At 34.5% G+C, this 23,619-nt stretch overlaps 1 protein-coding gene across 1 annotated transcript in view; it reads right to left on the bottom strand.

Annotated features, from left to right (window-relative positions):
* The window catches only part of Usp5 (ubiquitin specific protease 5), a 28,466-nt gene that overhangs the window by 3,835 nt on the left and 1,012 nt on the right, over positions 1–23,619 (bottom strand). Inside the window, exons 2-12 of the mRNA XM_069834644.1 lie at positions 22,093–22,218; positions 21,352–21,534; positions 17,449–17,555; positions 14,374–14,561; positions 13,382–13,527; positions 11,469–11,662; positions 11,244–11,315; positions 10,940–11,147; positions 10,265–10,476; positions 7,276–7,398; positions 2,440–2,825 (exon numbers count right to left, since the gene is read on the bottom strand). Of these exons, the coding sequence (XP_069690745.1) occupies positions 2,440–2,825; positions 7,276–7,398; positions 10,265–10,476; positions 10,940–11,147; positions 11,244–11,315; positions 11,469–11,662; positions 13,382–13,527; positions 14,374–14,561; positions 17,449–17,555; positions 21,352–21,534; positions 22,093–22,218 (1,945 nt within the window). The remainder of the gene's footprint in view (positions 1–2,439; positions 2,826–7,275; positions 7,399–10,264; positions 10,477–10,939; positions 11,148–11,243; positions 11,316–11,468; positions 11,663–13,381; positions 13,528–14,373; positions 14,562–17,448; positions 17,556–21,351; positions 21,535–22,092; positions 22,219–23,619) is intronic.

Genomic DNA, 23,619 nt, shown 5'->3' with positions numbered 1-23,619 from the left:
CTTGGGCAGAACACTATGAATGAATCTTTTCATTCTGTGAACAGGTTATATGTTTTTCTATACATAAATAATACTTGCATGTCATGTATGTTTTTTCATTGAGAATTAAATGAAAAATACTGTGTTCCTTAAACAATTTTGATGTATATACATCTGGTGCCTCCCTTCACCCCTGCCTGGGAATGATATTCATGTCCAGGTTATAGAATTTCAGAGATATACTCTCTGGCCTACGTGCTCGATGGCAGACAAAAGCAAAGATCAATATTGTGCATATATGGTTCGCAGTATGTTAGACTGTACAAAAACAAAGTTCCTGGCCACGACCTGAAGAATAAATCAAAATCTGGAAAAATGTATTTATAATGGAATTAAAAGTATTATGCATTCTTCGAAATCAGTCATATTTCACTCATTCATTGCGGTATAGCATTAATTCACATTAATGAAACTTGGCTTCAAAGGGTTGCAATTGGGGGGCGGGGAAGCCTACTTCTTACTTATGTTGCATTTATCACAATTGCGATATTTTCATGTCTCTATTTATTGATTATCGTAATATTGGAAATATTGAATAAAGATTTGCACTCACTTGCCATTAAAAATTCGTTCATTGGATTCGGATTTTTATTATAGTGTCACTCGTCTGCATTTCCGAATTAATCATCAAATAGTGTTGTAATTTACCACTAGAGCGCATTATTTCATTGTAGTGTTCAGAACTGAACCAGAAGTTTAATCATCAAACATAAATAATAAAACCCAAGTTATACCAGCCATATCTTTTACAAATTCATCATGGTTTAACATCAAGGACTGAAGAACTAGACTGAACAATTTCAAAGTGTTATAAATTAAAGGAGGAGTCAAAAGCAAGTCAGCTTGATCTCCGGTCATATAAACTTTCAGTGCAACAAGATGTTGGTTGGTTGGAACTGAACCTGGAAATAAAATGAATAGCTCTGCGACTTAAACTATGAAGGACATACTAGTTAATTTAGTATTTTCCCAATCTCATCCCATATGTTCTTTCTCCATATTACATTGCTATAATTCTGATTTCATAAATTATAAAGCTCTTCATACTGTTAGACTTAATAAAATAACCTTTGTGTCATCCATTTCATTGTGGCTTCAATATTACCACGATTGGAGACCTTGCAATCGATACATTTGCCATGACATTCTTTATTTCAATCTTGGACTGTACGGAAATCCCTTTAGAATTCCCTGGCAAGAATTCTGATAGGAATCCAGTCACGCGTACAGAGGCAATATGGCCAAGTGAGTGATGCTCCATTTAAAGTAATACAAAGAATAAAAATCCGAATGTGCTGTACGGATCAATTCCAGTAAGTGGGCGCCCACCTTAAGAAAATGCTACACAGTACATGTGCTATAGCATGACTCTTGGCTTATTATCTTAATACTGGTAGTATTGAATAAGACACTCACAAAACACCGAAAAATGATACTGAAATAGATTAAACAACATATTAAGTAAAAAAAAAGGGGGGGGGGAGACCCTGCCAATACTTGAAACCGAGTCTTTAAGGAAATGGACATGCAAGTATTGTAAACAGATATTCTTGATGCTGCGATTGATGCTTAATTCTTTGACTTAGAAATATTTTAGCCAAGCAATCCTTTTGCATATACCATTGTACATGATAGCAATTTTATGTAAATTTATGAAACATTAATTACATCTACTTAACAACACAGTTTATAAATTAAGTTAAATATCTTCGTTATTTCTGTATTTGTTATATCCTTCCCTCTTTCATCCCTTCCTTCTCTATTTCTGTTTTCCTAAAATATCTATTTCATATATATCTGTGACTGTGTACATTTGGAAGTGTTTGTACCTTTTGAGAAAGGTAATAGAGATTGAACGTACAGCATAATATAAGAGAGTTGTCATGTAACATAGACAGGAATGTAATTGATAACATGAGAACCTAGATTGTTTTGAAATACACAAAATGTATAACAGGCAAGAATGTACAGAGAGTTCCTATGCAGACCAGTCCAGGTAGTTATGTTATGTCAGCTTACTGACGGTAGTGTGGAGTGCCTCCCCCAAGGAAGCTAAGTGGTAAGGGATGGAGTAGGACCAGTTTATGTAGGGAAGCGTGCTTGGACCTGTCCATATGCTGATGTACGACCTTTCGCCGCCTGACAACAGATTTTGTTAGGTAGAAATTGGAATGGGACCAGTCTACATAGAAACACTATTTTTTTTATATCACGGTTTATTTTTCTTAGGTTTGTTGAAGTGCCAACATTTTGTACCCCTTTGTGATCCCAAGTATTTGCATTTTCCTCTTAAAGCAGAGTTATCACTACCGGCTGACTATGCATATCTTAATATTTAAATCTGAACATCTAAATATGGCAGTCTGCTTGTACACGTCTGTTAACAATGTTTCTCATTACCTGAAGTTCGATCTGTACCAGGGGGAACAAATGGATCGGCGAAGTCAGAGTCTCCAATATGTTCCATGACCCAGTTAGTAGCAGGCTCAAGACCCTTATTGTCAGTGAAATACACAGCCTTCTTACAAGCTTCTGGAGGAAAACCCATGTCAATCAATTGTTTGAGAACTTCTTGATCCAATACAGGAGAAGGAGGTCGTGCTCCCATAATCTCTGGCAAGGGCTCCTCCCCAGGTTGAGGACCAGTGCCTCTCAAGGGAGACAAATCCAATATATCAGGCATTTCCACTGCTACATCTAGTTTTATGGGTACCCAATCTTCTCTAAGCGTAAACTTCTTTAAGTGAATGAGGAGGTAGTCTGGAAATGATGCAAGGCGTGTTGTCCTGAAGTAAAGGGAGAAATGTTGAAGTTTTACATTTTACACATACAAACATAATTTACTGTATGTTTTAACCAGTAAAAAAGAAATGAAATCAGCCTATAAGTGATCAGTAACAGACAATATAATTTATGAAAAAAGTATCTACAATAATAACACTTTTCAATATAATTTTATACAGCCCATGTTGTTCTCAGTGAGCTAGTGGTTATCATCTGTACTTCTGAAAGCTATTATTATTATTATTATTATTATTATTATTATTATTATTATTGATTCAAATCCAGTTAGAGCAATACATTTTCAAGAGTAAATATCCTTAATTATGGGGATTCCTTTGAAGCAAGTTAAATGACAAAATAGTGAGACTGCATGGTGAAGACCTAATAAATTATAATGGAATGATACTTATTGATTCCTGTGATCAAAAACAGTGTCAAATATGAAATGGGTTCTATGCACATGAACAAATACAGTACATAAATACACACCAAGCTACTCTAAATTTAAAATCTATAATAGATTATATTATTACAAGACAAGAATCTACACTTACAACATAAAATGTTAGAGTAAAGAGAGGTTATGTATTGGAGCTCATTTCCTCCTTTTAAATAAGATTTACGTTAGTTCCAGAAAGCAACTGATTTGAAATTTAACTTTGAAAAATGACACCGCGGATATAATTAAACAGGGATTTAATTTACAAACTAGCTATATGAAATGAATCCACAGTTTATTTATATAAGAGGAGACTTGAAATGAAATTAGATAAAAAAAATGGTATATCATCAGAGGTGTACATGATTATTTTAAAAAGTGTGTACATGAAGCTGCCAAAGAAGATTTCAGAGCAGTAAATGATTTTAATCTTATTGATGGACGACTAAAATAGAAAATAAAATTGTAATGAAAAAATCAGCCTGTAAGTGATGCTAAATAAACGGAACTAATGTAAATTATTTTAAATATAGAGAACTTAATAGAGAAGTAAAAAGAATAATTCACCAAGAATAAAATAAACGAAGGGAAGATAAATGTGGTGAAATTTAAGGATATATTTGTGGAAGAAAGACAACAATAGCAGGGAAAACAATAGAAAAAGTATGTAAAATATGGGGGACAAAGTTGCTCATGTCCGCAGTGAAACTTAAACTGTATGTGTCCTCTGGGTGATGCCAAATGAGCAACAGCAAAGGCAAACGACATCTATATCACATGAAAATTTATAACTCTAAACACTGCACCATTTGCAAGAATCAAAGCACTAAAATGAATAGAGAACATCTACTTCAATGCCGAAAACTGGATCCTAATCTCCAGAAGACGAAGAACCTCTCAAAACTGTACTGGAATACCAGAAGACTCATGGATTGATTCCTTACATCTCACCATTAGATAACAACAACAGCATGCAAAATTCAAAATAATTCCAGTAGGATTCATCCTCTACCTCTAAAGGAATGGGTTGAATGTTATAAAAATTTATTTATATAAAAAGATCCTCATTTAAAATAATAGCTCAAGGACATGATGATGGGCATGATCAATCAGATGGCATTACTACCACAGAAATTCAGAACACCAATAAAGGCATGAAGTCGGGAAAAGCTCCTGGTCTGGGAAATATTCAGTGGAACTTTATTCAATGGAAGACATCATATTATATGTTCTTCAATAATAATAATAATAATAAAAATAAAAATAAAAATAAAAATAAAAAAAAGATAGCACGACAGACTGCAACAACTATAAATGCATCAGTGTGACAGTTGCTATCATTTAGTTTCAAGAACTGACTATCAGTTTGCAATGATAGTTCCCCAGAATGTGTGGGGAAAACTACTGATGCTGCAACAATATTACTGAAAAGATAAAGGTGAACCACTAACAAAATTACAAAATTTCACTGCATAATTCACTGGTAGGTCTTATGTTCAAAAGTTCTGCAGTTTGATCATCTGACTAAAGTAGTATTTGTTATCAACTATATTCGAACTCGAGGTCTGAAATACATGAAGAAACATACAGAGTATGGGTATATACCATTGCACATTGATCTATATTTACTGAGTCACTGTAAAGTTGGCATGCTTTGTCAGGGTCTCAAGAATATATATATAAATGATTTTCTCCAATAAAGGATAAAAATTAATCAAGATCTATTTTTCTTGTGTGAAATTTTGGGCCTATTCAATGACCTTAACTTGCAGATTCAAAGAGAAAAGGAGTTCGAGTTTTAGTTGATGTCTCTTATAAAAGCATTCAAACTTAAATTACATTACTTTGAAAATCAACTTGGCTCGGAAGATTCATCACATATCTCAACTTGTCAACAAAATATTTCATCATAATACCATGTACTGGTGTTGCAAAATATGAGAACTATATAACTCACTCACTCCTAAGTGAGGAGTCTGAAAAAGAATACAATTGAGTAATGAAGACCAAGGATGACATCCTTATTTACTTAAGTACAACTTAACTGGACTAGTCTAAGATTCAAGGTCTGAAGTGATCTGGCTGTTGGCCAGGTGGACGAAGTTGGGTTTGGCTTCCAATGACAATTTTTTTGCAGGCCTGATCTAAGCTGTTGGTGATGGAGATAGAGTAATGGCAAAGTAGTTGCCAGATTTCAAGATTGCTAAAGGTGAGAAATGAACATATTTGCCAACTTGTAGGAGCAGAACAAATGGTAACTGATATCACAAATAAGAAACGACTCTGTTGGTTGAGGCATGTTGACCAATGAAAGTTGATGGCCCTATAAGCTGTGGAAATAGTCCTCTCCTGGAAAAAGAAATCAAGGTCGTTCATGAAGTAGTTCAGCAAAACGAATGAGATGGAGTTTGGGTCTTAGGATGTGGCATCAGCTGTAACATGTCCGATTTCTTTTACACGTGCAATACACGTAACAGATGTCAGACTTAGATTAAGTAATCATATTAACATTTAACAATAAGATGGAGAGAGAGAGAGAGAGTGGGGAATGGGGAGAGAACATTTTTTGGGATAACATAACCAAATTAAATATCTCAATATATTCGTATATTTTCAATAATAATAATAATAATAATAATAATAATAATAATAATAATAATAATAATAATAATACAGTAAAACTTGATTTATACGTTTTTATGGGGTCTTAAGAAAAAAACATATAAATGGACAAAAACGTAAGAGTATAACTGAAATAGCATTTAATTACATCTCAAATAGCATTAATAATAATAATAATAATAATAATAATAATAATTAATAACAAGACAGTTACAAACATACTTCCTCTTTCTTCCACTCACTGGAATTCAAAAACGAACTGTCATATCAGGTTGAGTCTACTATCAATATTTTCAGTTTGGAGGGATGTTAGGATAGTTATAATGAGTGCAGTCACAGCTTTGGACCTAGATTCTTATTGTTTAACATGTTCCATTTCTCCTCTCTGTCAATTGATTCTCCCACTGGTGCATAACTGATTTACTGAAGCTTCCACGTAGAGAGACAAGAATGGGCAGGAATTTCAAAACTGGCCACATCTTAACAATGATCATATACTGTATTGGACCATATTTACGTACATGATTATAATACGCATCTTTTTTGACAAAATGTCTTCTTGAAAACTAGGGTGCATATTATATTTGCACTTAAACACTCAGTCAAACAAATTAAAATTAACGCTCTATTTATGTTACGAAATATAGCCACTGCGAGTTTGTGTCTTCTCGTCTTTTGCGCACTTTTCATTCGTAATTTCTTCTCCATTTTTAACAATCACTAATAAGAATTATATTTTTAACTACTTAGAATGATAACATTTTTTCTTTTATTGTGAGATTTTATGAACACAACCCTCAACAACTGCACGTCCATAATTAAACCAAAGGAAGTTACCAATAATTATGTTACTGACAGAAGAGTAGCATGACATTAGTTATTCTCAATGTTCTGATCTGGTGACCAGAAGTTCGAGTTATGATGCTGCAAATGAAGATGAATGTGATATATAGCTAGAGGTAAGGGAGTACCTTTATAACCTGTCTTGATAATAAAATTTTAATCTTGAGTGGTTTTTAGCACAGGTTAGTATTATATTCGCCAGTTTTTTTCTGAATTTTAGGATAAGAAATTGGTATGCATATTATATTCGATGGTGTAAATATGGTATTTTCGCGTTCTTACATTTCCACGTCAAACCTAATTTCAAGCAAAATTTAATTAGGACATATAAATTAAGTTTTGCACCTCTCGGGGTTTAAAATACGACCGTATAAGTGTGAAAACATATAACTGAAATAACATAGAAAATATAGGAATTTTTCCAGGACTTCAGAAAAAAAACGTGTACGTGTGAAAACTGTATAAATGAAGTTTTATATAATAATAATAATAATAAATGAGAACTGGAATATATAAAACAATCTAATGAAACTTGAACTGCTACTCACTTCCTGGCAGTTGTCTTTTCATTTAAAGCAGAGCTGTAAAACTGCTCCACTATTTCCGGTTGAGAGAATGCTTCCAAACATGAGAAGAGCTTTATCTTGGGCCGAACTATAAAACTTGGGTCTCTTGGAAAAAGAGAGAAAAAAGAACAAGTTAGCAAAAAATGTCAATAATACTGGAATATAAATATGAGTATTAAAAATAACTACATTGGTTATGGAGTTTATATGCCAAAGTTCTCATGGTTTTTCAAATTAAGTCAAGACAGTGAATGTCAATCTGCAGAATATTGAAAACAGAGAGGAATATGTTTAACTCCTCTGTGAACAAGTTCAGTTCAAATGAAAATACTGTACTTGCTTATATACAAAGAGAAGAGTTGAGTGATTTTCTACTAGCTAGTATACGTCTTATTGGTAAGCAAACTTTCAGAATTATAGGGACCAATCAGCTTAAATAAAACAGCAAATAACTTACGTACTATGTTACTAAATCAATCAATCAATCAATCAGTCAGTCTTCTTAATGTATCCAGCTGTTTGCTGACAACATGAAGAGCAGAAGCTCGTGCTCGGGCGCAGTTCAGATCAGGGGTATTTTGATGGTGTTCATTGTAGATGCCTGTTGCTGGTAGCTGGAGTTGGGGTGTAGTCAATTTAAGTTCTCTAGCTACATTTCAATGGACACACAGCCTTCTAGACTGTATTAGACTCGCATAGGTAATCGCTGACTACAGACACCACAGCTCAGGCAGTGGTGTCGAGTGAAGCAGAACAATAGCATAATTTCGTTACCCATGATCATTTGAGTCTTCTAAATTCGTTACATTTTGTTACTTTCATTACCAATTGCTTAAAAATAAGCTAATTTTGTTGCTTTCGTTATGGTAGATACCCTGAAAATAGTACTCAACAAAATCAACCAATGAGATTCTGAAACTGCATGCTTTAACTTTCCAAAAATTACCCATCATTCTTTGTAGTTCTTCCCTTCAAATAATGAAGGCATATATTTTCAATGATATTCTTTTTTCTGTTGAATTTCAAGAATTGCTTACATCAAAACAATACCTGTATGTGTTCTGGTAGAATCCTATTGATGATGGCCAAAATTATGTTTCCCCTCAGTTAACTCGACAAAAAAGAGATGTAAAATCGCTGTTACAGTCTATCAGCATTAATAACTGTCTAAAGAAAGTGAACCTACTACTTTCCCACTACAAATAGCAAATCATACTACTGCTTTTGAATAATGGAGTAGGTCATCAGATTTTTTACAACTCCAATATAGTCTTGACAATTTACGTTAATATTGGAAATGGAATCCTCATTAAAAATAGATTAAAGTCAATATCTTCTGCATGCACTAACAAAACCAATGCCTACATACAGAATCACCACGTTGTTCTCCATGCATAGTAAGTTTATAGGGTTTTGTCTTAATAATTCTGTAGCTCTGGTACAGAATCATATGCAATTACTGTCTGCTAAAGATGCCAAATAATTTTTTTTTTTGAAAAATTTTCTAGCAGTAAGCAGAGTTGAATAATTTCAAGGAAAAAATTGTTCCAGGGACAATTTTTCCCTTGAAATTATTCAAGTCTGCTTCACAGAGCTCTATATCTGAAAGTCAGATTTGCATAATATATACGTTATTGTAGGTATGTTAACAGAAAACCATAATTCAAGTCACATAGAGTTTCTGGCATCTTGTCAGCCCACTTGAGGTGTGTGGATATAAAGGGAAAAATTGAGACAGTGTTGAGTGTAGTTCCTGGGTATTTCAGATGGTAGAGCTTTGGTGTGTTAAGCCAAAGGTTCTGGGATTGATACCCGGCCCCGGAACAATTTTTCCCTTGAAATTATTCAAGTCTGCTTCACAGAGAGCTATACCTGAAAGCCAGATTTGCATAATAAGCAGTGTCATCCAACATTCTTCAATGAGGATTTAATGCTATAAGCTAAAATAAAGCTTCTGTATGTCACGAAATTTACTCACTAGATTACGAAGAAATGTATGACTCGGAACATTGTCATTCAGGAATCTTTCTTGATACTGTCTCCGAACTTCATGAGCTAACTTCTCTAGCATATAAGAATTTTACAAAACCTCTTCTTTTTTTTTTTGTAGAATAGATTACTTCAACCAACCATTTTACCTTTGTGGTTACACATTAACACAACTTGTAAGAAAAAACAGAAGTAACAGGAATGTAACCCAGTGGCCTACATATTAAAATACCAATCTATGCTACAGTCCTCATTGACTAGACAAACACTGACTAGAGGAAAACCACTCAACTCTTCAACCTGTAAAAGTTGCATCCATGTACAGGTTGCAATAATAAATTATGACGGAAAATTTTGAAATAAAATAACTTTCATATTGGCTACACTGCTCTATATGATTAAAAATCCTGAATAGTTATTGGAAGGAACGGCATCTTTTCCTTCAGTTTCTTTCTAGGAAATGTCAACAAGTTGGTCAGAATAGAATATGCTAATGAGTGATTAAGTCGAATGAGTTTGTTATGACATTATTTCTGTTGGACTGTGTCCAAACATTCAGGTGATGTTGGGTACTTTTCACTCACTATCATTCTGTCCAGTGGTAGAGAGTTGCTAATACTCAGTCAAGTGTACTGAATCACTACCTTTCAGATATATAAAAAGGTAAAATATAATTCTTTTTTCTCTAAAAATCTCGAATACAGATCTTTTATTATATCTCTGCCTCTGTGCAACATCACAGTTTGTGGTGAGGGGGAAGAGACAGCAAAACACTATGCTTTTCAGTACTGTGACGCCCATGACCAAGATAAGCCACATAAGGCACTTGAAATTTAATAGTCACTCACAGGCAACATCTGTATTTTCATTTAGCCAAACAGATTTACCAAAAAGTAAACAAAGAAATAAATAAAAGTATGACTTATACATAAACAAATTGCTAATTCAATCCAATTTTGATCTTTATTATAAAACAACTCACAATCTCTGTCCTTTAGCCTCTGCTTCTGCTTTGTGAGACTCATATGCAGTGACTTCCTCCTTGTTGGTAGCAGCTTCAAGAGGAATAGGTAATGGCAAGCTGTACTCAGTTCTGTATGTGTACTTCACTTTCTTTGACTTGCTGCACTGAAAGCGGTCCTCTACAGAAAACTTGAAGCAGTCAGCTGGATTATTCTGGTGACGACTGTTTCTCTGCAAGTGTGTAAAATCACTTAGTCACCTGCTACCTTCAGTATTTTGTTCATATAACACAACTTTACAATTGTTACAAGTTATCTGATAGCAAGTAGTTTTGAAGGATCATATGACAATAATACTGAACTGAAACATCTGTGAAGTCATATAATGTGATGAAGAAAGGAAATAGATTTTAAGTGTGTTACAGTGAAATTTGCCAAAACATGTCATGATATTAACAAACAAACAAAAGTGAAGTTCAACAACAAGATTGGTTTCAGTGGTCATAGAATAAGTTCATTTAAATTCCCACTTAAAGATAAAAACAGAACCAATTGTATTCAAGTCTGGAAAGTTAAAATCAACATAAAGAATAATGTTCAGGGAGTTGTAACAATATGATTATGCCAAGAAGCTGAAGGACAGAGAGGAGGGGCGATAAAATGCAGGAAGAGGAGTAGGAGGAATTTAATATTACCTCAAGCGTATTGATGAAATGTAGAAAGAATTCTTGTGCATCCTGTTGCCTCTTCGTAGAGAAAGATGGATGACCTCTGCCTATTAGGGACTTGAACATATGAGGGGAAATACCAGGCTGCAATTCTTCACCAGAATGTTTGGCATCTGAAGTTTCTGGTGGAGGTTTCGAGTATTTGCCACTGAGCAGACCCATTCCAAGCTTGCCCCTGATTATGAAGATAAAATTGCATGCTTATACTTTGAGGATTCATTATATTATACAAGGAGTCAATGAAAGGAAATATATTGTCAACAAAACTTACATCTGAACATTGAAGTCAGAAGCTGGATCACAAGAAGATGAATCAAAAATATTTGAAGATTGCTCCACAAATCTAAAGAAAAATAGAGTATTTTTATTAATAGTAAAATATGAAAATAGTAGGAATCTAAAAAACATTTCTGAACTAAAACATGAATCTTCATGGAAATATCAATAAAATGAAACAACATAAATTGAACATTTAAAACTACGGTATCCTACTTACCTTTTGACAAAATCTGGAATAACAAAGATAACTTGCATTATGCTATTCATGTAGCAAGAGTTGCCAAGGTTGACTAGGCCAGTGTATCCTGCACCATATAGAGGCTTCAGCTGACTGCCAGCCTCCTGAAGAGCCACCCATTCACCAAATTTCTGATTCAAGTCCAACTCCAACTCGACCATTGATTTATCAGTCTGAAAAAATTTTAAACAGTACAGAGGAATACAAAATAGATCATTTCTTCGGCTTTTAAAGAACATCACATAAAATATTTAAATCACAACAATGATGATACAAAATGCACCCAGTGTGAAGACTGTTGCATTTTTAATTACTAGAAACAGCAGATTTTATACCACTCTTGGCTTGTAGATCTTGACATAATAGTTGCAGTTTTTTTTTTTCGTAGTTCACAAATACACTCTACATCAGCTATTTTATGTTTGATCTGAATGGAGGGGGGGGGGGAGCAACAGTGAATTGTTCAATGATTGAGCTGTTTGGACTTTTTTCATTGCTAATATTAAAAAATTGTAGCACAATGTTTTGAAGAGTGTATCTCTCTTCATCGTCAGGTGAAAACCTACTGTGGGGATCATTACAAACAGCTAGCCTGTCTGACTGATTATATTTGTTGGTAAAAAAAAAAAAAAAGTTATGTTTTATTTAACGATGCTCACAACTGCCAAGGTTATATCAGCGTTGCCGGTGTGCCAGAATTTTGTCCCGCAGGAGTGCTTTTACATGCTAGTAAATTTACTGATATGAACCTATTGCAATATCAAAATACACCTTCATCTAATTAAAAACAGAAAAGTCTCAGTACATTTCGTTCCATGGATGCAGTGGTGTGGAGAAGTTCCGTTTCTGAAATATCTGATTAAAATTCATACAATGAAATGGGTTTTTTCACATACGGTATCACTGTATTTCAGTTGGAGTCTAAGTAAATTAATGTAACTGATAAAAAGTGTCATTATGTCATAATAATTAACACAGTACAAAAGGATGTTAAATTCGAGTAGATTATTATCATTTAATGATGTAAAGGTATGGTCACACGTCGCTACTTTTGCAGCGCTACTTTTATACTGCAGCTGCAAAAGTTGCGTGTCGTGTTCACACGTAATCCAAAAGTAGCGTGCTGCACGCTACTTTTCGTGCTGCGCAACCCGAGTGCTGCAAAAGTTGCAACTGGAGGTGCGAGTCTGTTCACACGCAAGGCACTACTTTTGCAGCCGCAGTCATGCTGCAGGTTCCCATCTCCGTGTTGACTTCTCAATATACATTTTGTGGTTATGTTCGCATTATTAAGAAACCCATGCGAAAGCTTCCTTATCTATTATTTGCATTTCTGTCGTATCTAGTATTCAGAAATTGACATTATTTTTACTATAAAGCTTTTAAAAATGCCTATATACATAAATGATAACCAACAGTATATTCACGTAATCAATGTTGGCAACCCTCCTGTTTGGAACTACGCTAGGGAAAATTTAAAAAATGAATTATATCGTCACCAATTATGTTCAGACTGTGTTGTGTATTTAATAACTGTTACAAATAATTTATTTTCATCACATTTAACATTAAAATATATCCAAACAATAAAAGTATCATTGACACATTTGGGTGGTAACACTGGTTGCAACCGCAGCAAAAGTTTCAACAAAACCGATATCAAAAATGCTGCGGCTGCAACCCTTAGAACCCTGTTCACACGTCGCTACTTTTAAGTTGTGCGCAGCATGGAAAAGTAGCGGGCAGCAGGTTCGGCAGCTGCTACTTTTCGGATTGCACCGTTGTTCACACATCGCAGTACAAGAGTTGCGCAGTTTTTTTGTACTGCAGCACTGCAAAAGTAGCGACGTGTGATCGTACCTTAAGGACTATCAAAATAACGGACTATTTACCTTCTCCATTTGTGCAATATTGATACCAAAATGTGCCAAGTGGGCAATGAGATTTGGGTCCTCCACCATGTCATCTTCATCGTAACTGAAAACATCAGCTTTTCCATCTTTTGTAATTGTACCAAGTTTCACAGCCAATGGATAACCTGAAAGTACACATTATTATATTATGCTTCATTGTCAAGTTCTGAAGATATAAGTACATCTGTGATTTTTCAGGGGGTTATTATTTGAGATATTTAAAACAAAAGTTTAATACAATTTTGCTCGTTTTTGCTTCGTAGTCGAGATAAAAATTGGTTTATATGAAGCATTTCATAGCGTGTTTTGAATTCCCAATATGCTCAATCAATTTAAGAGAGCAGTGTATTATAGGCAATCAACAAGGAAAACTTGGTGCGAAGAAACCAGCGGGCGTGACTGTCTCGCGCAAATGACATATGCTCCCATTCCCAGCATGTTCTCAAGCCTACTGCAGGGGAGTAAGAGAGTTGTAGCATGCGTGCCGCGAGGAGTCCGAGCTGAGTTTTGTTTGTAGGATACCTATATGATAATAGACGATTGAAAAAATGTTAGTTTTGTCCTTTAAATGTGCAGAAATTTGACCCGAACAAACATATCATTGTAATATTCCTTTGCAGAACGAAAATATACAGACACACACAATGTAAGACATGGTTTCAAAAAGTCTACATTGAAATGTATTCATTAAAGAGAAAATACTATTTAAATTTTAATGTAGTCTTAATAATATTTATCTCTAGTCAGTACTCTGACACAGTTTCGTAATACTGTATTATATGAAACTAAAAAGAAAAATAAGAAACATTACACTTTCACATACTGAAAAGAAAAATTTGAAACTTCACGTGCTTTCTCATTACAACATGTTAAATAACCAACAAATTATTTTTAGCACCACAATATTTTCTTTAGAGTTTGTATAATAGGGGACTAAAGAATTTATAAGATAATTTCAGTTAATCCATTACCTGTTATTCGATAGTGCTCAACAGCATGGTCATTGCCTCCTGAACCGTCATAAAATTTGCGTCCACACAAAACAGAGCCATCTGTAAGATTGAGCCACAGATTTTGAGTCAAGTCACACTTCTCACATTTCCAACCAGAAGGTGGAATTTTCTTGCCATTATTCAACTGCAGGAGATTCTCAGCATGCCTGCACAGAAGGTAACAATTGAAATGAAACATGAAAGAATGTGTAGTTCAGGCACCTTATCTACATTACATCATCAGTGTGAAATCACAAAATTCCATCAATAAATTATTAATAATAATAATAATAATAATAATGAATAATACTATCTATACGTTTAATGTTATATAATAAACTGAGTCCTACATAAACTCAATACATTTATAGCAAAGCTCCAGTCTTTTCAATATTATTAACATGTGTTATTCTATTCACGAAATTAATTGTGTAAATATTCTACAGAGCTATTTCTTTTGAATATAATGTATACTCCATTTTGTTCTTATAAACTTGAGCCTCCTGGAGGGTGGAAACACAGCACAATACAGTTATATCAAAGTTGTCATTAACCTAGCAATAGGATAACAGATATAACCAAAAAACTTTAAAATGATTACTCAAGCCAAAGAATCACTTATTAAAAAAAAACAATTATAAATTTCCTTGAAGTGAATACTTATCACAGCAAATTTAGCTTTCCAAAATACCTAATAATTCGATATTTATAAAGGTCGAGAATGCAAAATTGAAACAGCCGAAGCACCATCTAAACTTGCGACCCACATTAATACACGTCCCACAGTAACACAAATTCCTATAATCACAGATTACACAGACGTACAGATAAATAAGCACAACTCAACAAACTGAAACTGAAACTCTCAATCAAATACGTATTATTAGAATTCTCAATACAATATCACAGAAACTGTAAAAAAAAAAAAAAAAAAAAAAAAAAAAAAAAAAAAAAAAAAAAAGAGAGAGAGAGAGAGAGAGATGTACTAAATTACTGAAACACTCTAGATGACACTGGGAATATTGCAAATGAAAAAACTTAGCAAGAAGTCAGTCTTGTATCAATTCAGACATTACTCCATACTAGTATAATTATTTACCTATAACATTTCATATCATCTTAGGAACCACGGAGAAAAAAATTATACCAAATCACAAAATTATATTTAAAAAAAAAAGTAATTGTGGAGCATATAATGAATAATATTTTGTGCCATGAGTACGCAGCATATAATAAATCGGTTTTAGAACCTGTATCTTTATAAAGTTATGAATACATGTAGATTCATTTACAGAGCATGCAATGCAAATATATAATATATATTCATCAAAACAAGAAACAACGTCTGATAAACAGGAGTCTTAAAATATTACTATCTTCCGAGATGAATTTATTCATAAACATCATAGAATAGTGGTTCCCAACCTAGGGTATGTGTACCCCTTGGGGGTACGCATTGGGTCACCCAGGAGTAGGCCAAAGATAATTGTAATGGCAGACATTACATCTTGTTTGTTGCCTTGCGCCATGCAATATCTGATGATACAAAGATAAATCTGAAATTATCTTGAATGTGTTTCATAACTGTAATTCAGATACTACAAAATTTTGTAAAATTTGTATTTGATAGTATAACATTATAAAACACATTATTGAAATAATTATCAGAGTTATTAGTTTTCATTACATTATTACTTTCAGAATATTGTAAAATAAATATTGCTTTTTGTCAAGTTTGTTTCTATTATATATATATTCATATGTCATTGAATAATCAAGACTACTTTCTAAAAGTAGTCAACATGTAGATACCTATTAATGGAGAAAAATTTGTTCCGGCACTGGGAATCAAACCCAGGACCTCTCAGCTATGCGTGCTGAGCGCTCTTTCCATCTGAACTATGCCGAGACCCAATACAAAGGAGGACAGTTTGGCCGGCACTGTGAATCGGGTCTCGGCATAGCTCAGATGGAAAGAGTGCTCAGTAAGCATAACTGAGAGGTCCTGGGTTCGATTCCCGGTGCCAGAACGAATTTTTCTCCAATAGTAGGTATTTGTTTTTATTATTTTAAACTAGAAAAAAACTAACCTAGATATACAAAATCGTTTTATTATACCTTACAAAAGTGGCGTGATAAAAAAAGGTGTGGTGGGGAGTTAGGGGTATGAAAGACAAAAAAAGTTGAGAACTACTGTCATAGAAGATGTTCAATGTGACTTCCATTAAAAAAAAAGACATTCAATATTTTGAGAAGTGATAGATTCATCAAAACAAGAAAACAAAAAGTGTAATAAATACTGGTCCTAAAATTAATATCTTTCTTGATATGAGTACTTGTTCATCAGTATTATAGGAGATGCTCAATGTGATTTCCATTCATTGTAATGCATCCTTCTGCCCTACGTTTTCGGGATTCACGCACTCTTTGAAGAAGCACTCCTGGTTGGTCTCTGATTTGCTGACAGGCATTGGAGAGATGCCCCTGTAATGTTTGAACATCACACACATTAACAGAACTTCACCACTATTTGCTTAAGCAACTGCCTGCTACGAACAGCCGAAGGTAAAAGTTTACCGAATACTACCTCCTTCAGAACAGTGAATCCTTTTTTTTTAAATGGAAATCACATTGAACACCTTCTATGATGTTGATGAACAAGTACTCAGATTTCGGAAGATATCAATTTTAGAACCCATGTTCATTAGACTTTTTTTTCCGTGTTTTGATGATTTTTTTAATGGATATCATACTGAGCATCTCTTAAAATGTTGATGAAAGATATTAATTTTAGAACCCAAGTTTATTAGACTTTGTTATCTTGTTCTGATGAATACTACCACCTCTCAAAATACTGAATGTTTTTTTTAATACTCTGTGTATATGTATGTATTCATTCATTCATAGTCTCCTTCCCAAGAGCCAGTCTTTCACTGCAAACCCAGCATTCTCCAATCGTTCCTATTTTCTGCCTTCTATTCTATATTATGTATGTATTATGTCTCAAGATAAGGTACTGCATTTTTCACCGAATAAACTATAAATGAAAATTACTTTGTAATAACTCTAGCCTCGCCATCCCATGTTCCAGCCAATGCTTCCAATTCTGCAAGTTTTGTGGCAGAATCAGATTCTAGTATTGCTTTCACTGATGCATTCACCTGAAAATAAATATAAATTTTGTTATTACTGAATATGTTTTTGTTCTTGCAGATTACTTAATACATGTTTCATGCTTCAAATCTGTAGAGGATTCTAGGTTAACAAAAATCCATTGGGAATATGGAGCTACTCCATCAAATGACCAGTGACTATGAATAAGCCTTTTGGATATTAGAACTTAATTAGTTCCTTCTAATTCATTAAACACAATTGCATAGGGAACTAGTTTAATTTCATGTGCTATCATATCGGTACACCACTAAAATTATAATGTATTTAATCTGCGAGTAATGGAGTAACAGCAAAATTGATGGAATGGATTTCCCTTTCTTGCCACATAACCCTGCTGAGGAATTTAAAAACAAATTTAGTACAGTTGACGCTAAAATTTTATGCCGTGTCCCATAAAGGGCTAGGGTCTCCTAAGAAAGGGGAAGCTTGCTTATAACTCATGTGGTGAGCTACTCCACGTAATCAATCAATCTTCTTAATGTATCCAGCTGTTTGCTGACAACGTAAAGTCCACTATAGTCCACTGTAGTCTATTCAGTTGTTGATTTTCACGAGAAATGAGGGGTATTTTGATCGGTGTTCATTATAGATGCCTGTTGCTAGTAGCCAGAGTTGGGGTGTGGTCAATATATACTGCAGGGCTGTGTCTTCTGCAACTGGTACGGATGATTTTAATTTACTTCTTTTGTGGTTTATGGATGGACAGTATAGAAGGTGTTCCAGATCTTCATCATGATTATTACACCACAGACAAGTAGGATTATCAGAAATGTGAAATCGGTGTAGGTACAACTGAGTGACAATGTGACCTGTTCTGGCTCTTGTTAAAAATGTTTGAACATGTCTGGGCAAGTTTTTGTACATTTCCAGGTCATTTGGTTTCTTTTGTACAGACTGTAAAATTTTTCCTTTGTCAGAAGAGAGCAATTGTTGATCCATAGGTTTGTAAAATGAGACTTTACTGAAGCAAAAGCACTCTATATCTATCTCTACTCCACATAAGTTGATTATACATGCTACTTGAGTCTAACTACAGTGTTCGCTCAGCCAATTTCACAGTTTATTGTTCTGAGATTGCGTCCTAGTTCTTCCAAGCACAGCTGCACTAGACCAGTGAGCTCCTACAAGTTGCTTGAAGAAGTTTGCCCATCTTCTCAGCAGCCTGCCTTGGGTCTTCCTGCCTGTGTAGGGGTTCCACGTGGTGGTTATCTGTGCCCATCTGTCGAGTTGTTGTCTCGCCACATGTCCTCCTCACTTCCACTTTATGGCTGTACTCTGATGCCGTGATTTCCTGGAGCTTCCTGCTGGAGATTCTGTCTCTCAGCGATATGTCTAGTACCTTCCGTTCCATTCTTCTTTGGCATGCTTCCATGTTTTTTCGCTGTCTTTCTGTATAACAGTACTGGCAGGACACAAGTGTTGAGTGCCTCTAGTCTCAGTTTCTAGTTTAAAGCTTTGTCGAGGAGTTTGAATTTAAGTGACCAGAAAGCCTTCTACAACTGTATCGTTCTTCTTATTTCTTTGCCCATTTTGTGGTGGAACGATACAAGCTGACCCAGATATACATATTCGTCAACATATTGCAGTTCTGTTCCATCCACTTCTATTGGTCTTAGTGGCTTATTTGACATTATTTTGGTTTTGTTCTGATTCATTGAGAGGTCAACATCTTTGCTGAGCTTGCTTAATTCTTGGAGCATTTGTTGTAGTTCGTAAGATGATCTGGCAAATAACACTACATCGTCGGCGAATCTCAAGTTGGTTAATCTCTTTCCATTTATGGTTATGCTGTACTTGTCTCATTTTGTACTGTAAATGGTCTGTGTTTGTTATATAAAATACACAAAATTTAATTGTCATCAAATCAACAAAAGTGTTAGACAAGTAATTTAAGTTCTCACCTGATTCTACAATGAAGTTAATAATGGAAAATGGTTGCTGCACATAATCTTAAATCTGTATTATAAGCATTTCTTAACTCAATAAAATAACTGTGTTGTTTGACACAGTTTTGTATTATTATTATTATTATTATTATGTGTATCCAATGTCTACCCACTTCATTTGCATGATTCAGGTTCTGCATATTGTTGATAGCAATTTTCAAGTTCCACATCACTTCGATGGGCCACTCTATGCATGACGTGTATCTGTGGAGAGTTATGTCGTGTACTATGGTGAGTGTATGTATAAGTCTACATGTAAACATAGTGTAGGGAATGGGTGAGGATGATGATGAAGATGAGGAAGGGAGAAGGGAAAACCCAGTATCAGCACATATCCTACTCCTGTTGAATAGCACCAAAGGGGCTGCCAGGCTTAACATCCCCGTCCAACAGACGAATCATTATCAATAGTGATGCCATCTCTTCATATGCACTGTGGAGATTTGGGATTTAATCCAAGCCTATTGGTACACAATCTAGTGATTAGAAGTTGTGCACTACCACCTCTTTTAGTCCGAGGTAGAAATTTTACACGAAAATTTCTGAACCCCCTCACCTCTCAGGAATTGAATCTGGGCCAGCTAGTCTGGAGGCAAACATGCTACCACAAAGAGCTAACTTGACAGATTATTATTATTATTATTATTATTATTAGCATTATTGTTATTGGCATTATTGTTATTGCTACTTTTATGCCTATTTGTAATAGCAGTAATTGTCTGTAACTAAATCATGGTGATGGTGGCAAGATACAGTCTAGATAAAGTGATAAGAAAGATGGCACTCAGTGTATATGGTTAGGTGGAGAGGAAGAATCCTAGACAAAATGTGAATTGTTACATCAAAGAGTGCGCCGAAGCAACTGACATGTTAGTTTCTTCTGTTTTTAAGATTTGAGGCAAAATTATTCGTGGCTACAATGTGACTCCGAAAAAGAAACCTGACAATATTTTGTGTTGGTTCATCAGCACATTGTATAAATATGTAAGTACCAACAAAAAGGTTGAAACATTGTTTACACTGACGAGTCCTGGGTAAATGCAGGCCTAACAGTAGAAAAGGAATGACAGGACAAAACCATTCAGACGGCCAGAGAGTATCACGTGTGACAAACTTACGACAACAATGTACTTGTTAGAGATGAGTATCTTGCAGCAACAGTGTACTAGGTATGATTCATAAAACCAATGCTATTTTTTTTAACCTGGAATCCTCTATAACCACCTCTTCTTTGAGATGTGTTGAGTTTCTCCTTCTTTTGAGCGAATTCTCTCTTATGATAAGCACTACACACTATGTATTGTTTGATGTCACGATGATATAGGGCTCATCCACTCTTGTCATAATTACCAGTATATAATCCACTTCTTGTATAATGTACTCTTCTATGATATCAATACCTAAATTTCTATTAATGATATTTTATTATTTCAACCCATTTGATGTTATTTCTTTATTATCTGACAGATATTCAACAATGTGTACAAGATTTTATGTTTAAAACTTTTAGTCTGACATATTACAATTTTTTATAATCTACAATAATACAATTTTGTAACCCAAGTCATAAGTCCCATATAAGCACTTCAGGCTTATGAAACTTGCATGTAATCTTAAACGAGTACTCTAATTCAATGGAGATTCTCCTTTCATATTATCTAATAAATTAGCAAGTGATACATTTAAAAGACTGAAACTACGTAGGAATTTAAACTGTTGGCACAAATATAATGGATTATCCCCATGTTTATTTTCTTTGTTATGAGGGAATATAAAAACTGAAGAAAGTATTCAATGGAAAATTTATATACAGTGTTATAAACATAAAATAACATACCACTTCTGGAAGCTGGGAATCTGGCCATGGTACAGTGACAAAATTTGGCAATATCACAATTGAATATGACTCTTCGTACTCAAATTTCTTCTTTCCGGAGTCAGGATCAAATCCTCCTTCAACACCAATAGCAAGACGTGTTATTTTCTTCTCAGGTCCATCTCCTTGCTGTTCCACCGGAATCTAAAATATACTTTGATATTTAGCATGACTACAACAATCAAATACGTGTTACTTTATCCACAATTTTGCTTCTTTCATTCCAATATATTTACTTTAATTCACTGTTGTTAGAAGTCTGATTAGCATAATATGTTACTAGTCAGTGATGTATGCAAAGGGAGGGGGGGGGGGAAGGAACCTTATTGGTATCACCCTTGATCATATATATATATCAGATTGGCCATTCCCATGTTATGAAATGGCAACATATAATAGAGAATCACTAGAATCTCCACTGTTGGAAATGAACTTTTTGGCAACAACCGCTACATGGAAGTACTGGTACAAGCTATTATTCCATGCTATTCCATCAGAGTTATAACGTAACTTCTTTTGCAGTCGCTAGATGAGAGCATAATGAAACTGATAAAAGTTGTCTTGAAAGTGTATGAGGCTGATCAATTTGTTATATGTGGTCAGAGGTGTCACTTTTGAGGTTCAAATCTGTCTTCAGACAGTTAACTAAACAACAACTACTCATATTAATTACAAGCATTTTCTTTATATAATTTACTTTACCTCTTTCTTTTCTCGGCGAATGTGCAGATAAACAGCGTTTCCAGTTTTCCTGTAGTTACGTTCGACAAAGTCGCGGCCAAAACCAAGGAAGTTACTTAAACTTACATAAAGACCAGTCTCAGTTTCCTATAAACATAATATACATAAGGTTTATAAAGTAAGACCAAAACTTACAAGTTACCAGTACTACAATATACAATAGTCAAGTATATACTAACTAAATTATAAAAGAAACTGAACATTCTGAAGTTATATTGAGCTTAAATATTACATTAAATTTCCAAAACTTCGTAACTAATTCACATTTTCAAGCAAAAGATCATAAAAAATCTATTTTGCGAAAACAAGTCTAAAACCATAATGGGATACTATGTTTCCAGAACAAACATTGGAAATATCAATCCAATCTATTTACTTAAAATACAGTGAGTCCAAGCGAAAGCTCCTAGTGTTTCTGTTGGCAGAACAGCAGCAGGTGTTCCCCATGCTGCTATCGCTGTTTACATCCACAAACTAACAGTGCTTAAGCTTACTTACCCTCCTCATAATAGCTGTTGAAAATGTTGGCGAGTCCTCGGCCTCACCTCACTTCATCCCCGTTTGGTCTGATTACCTTGTTGGGTTTTTTCCGAGGTTTTCCCCAACCATAAGGCAAATGCCAAGTAATTTGTGGCGAATCCTCGGCCTCATCTCATCTCACTATCTCTCGCCAAATAGGCCTAATTGTAACTTTGTAAAATTTTGACTTGTTCCACATCTTAAAGCTTCAATGTTAATGTAAGATCATAAAATCAAATTATTTCATTTGGTAAAGAAGACCACGTGCTTTCGCTTTGACCTATGGAATACAATAAATGAAATGAAATGAAATCTTGTGTGATACATAATTCACATCATCGTAAGAAACTATCATTCTAGGACTAAGTCCCAAATCAGCTACTTCTTTCAGTTTTTCTTTGGTAAGCACATGAAATTGTCGTTGGTTTTTCCGGTCATTCACAGAACCTGTTTCACTAAACCTATTCACTAAATTTAGTACTGTTTTTCTACATGGATTTGGATGGCCAGAAAATTTACGTCTAAAGTTTTCCCTTGTTTTGATATGTTTTTTTCCTGCATATACGTTTCCAAACTGTGTAGGTACACATTCACGCACTGAATATATAACTACTGCAAACACAAAACAGTGTAAGAAAATAAACTAAAATTATTCTTCGCTGACTCACTGCACAGCTAACATGTGGAGTGATCAGCTTGCCAACTTGCAGCAAGCTCTCACAGATGCAAGCAGTGGTTGTAGCGGAGGGAACCTGCTGCTTGTCAGCTGACAGAAAAACAGGGAACGTTTACTAGTACCCATTATATAATTTGCATACCAAAATAAATATGTTATTGATACAGAGAAATATGAAAACATGAATCATATACTACGGACTTTTTCAGTTCTAGCTTAAAATAATGAACCCTTGTGAACATCTCACGAGAACTGGTAATACCGTATCCAGGACTAATATAGGCTATTTCACC

This window comes from Periplaneta americana, chromosome 9 (assembly GCF_040183065.1).
Source record: "Periplaneta americana isolate PAMFEO1 chromosome 9, P.americana_PAMFEO1_priV1, whole genome shotgun sequence".
NCBI lineage: Eukaryota > Metazoa > Arthropoda > Insecta > Blattodea > Blattidae > Periplaneta > Periplaneta americana.
The sequence above is the reverse complement of the archived record's forward strand: the minus strand, read 5'-3'. Positions and strand labels throughout refer to the sequence as shown.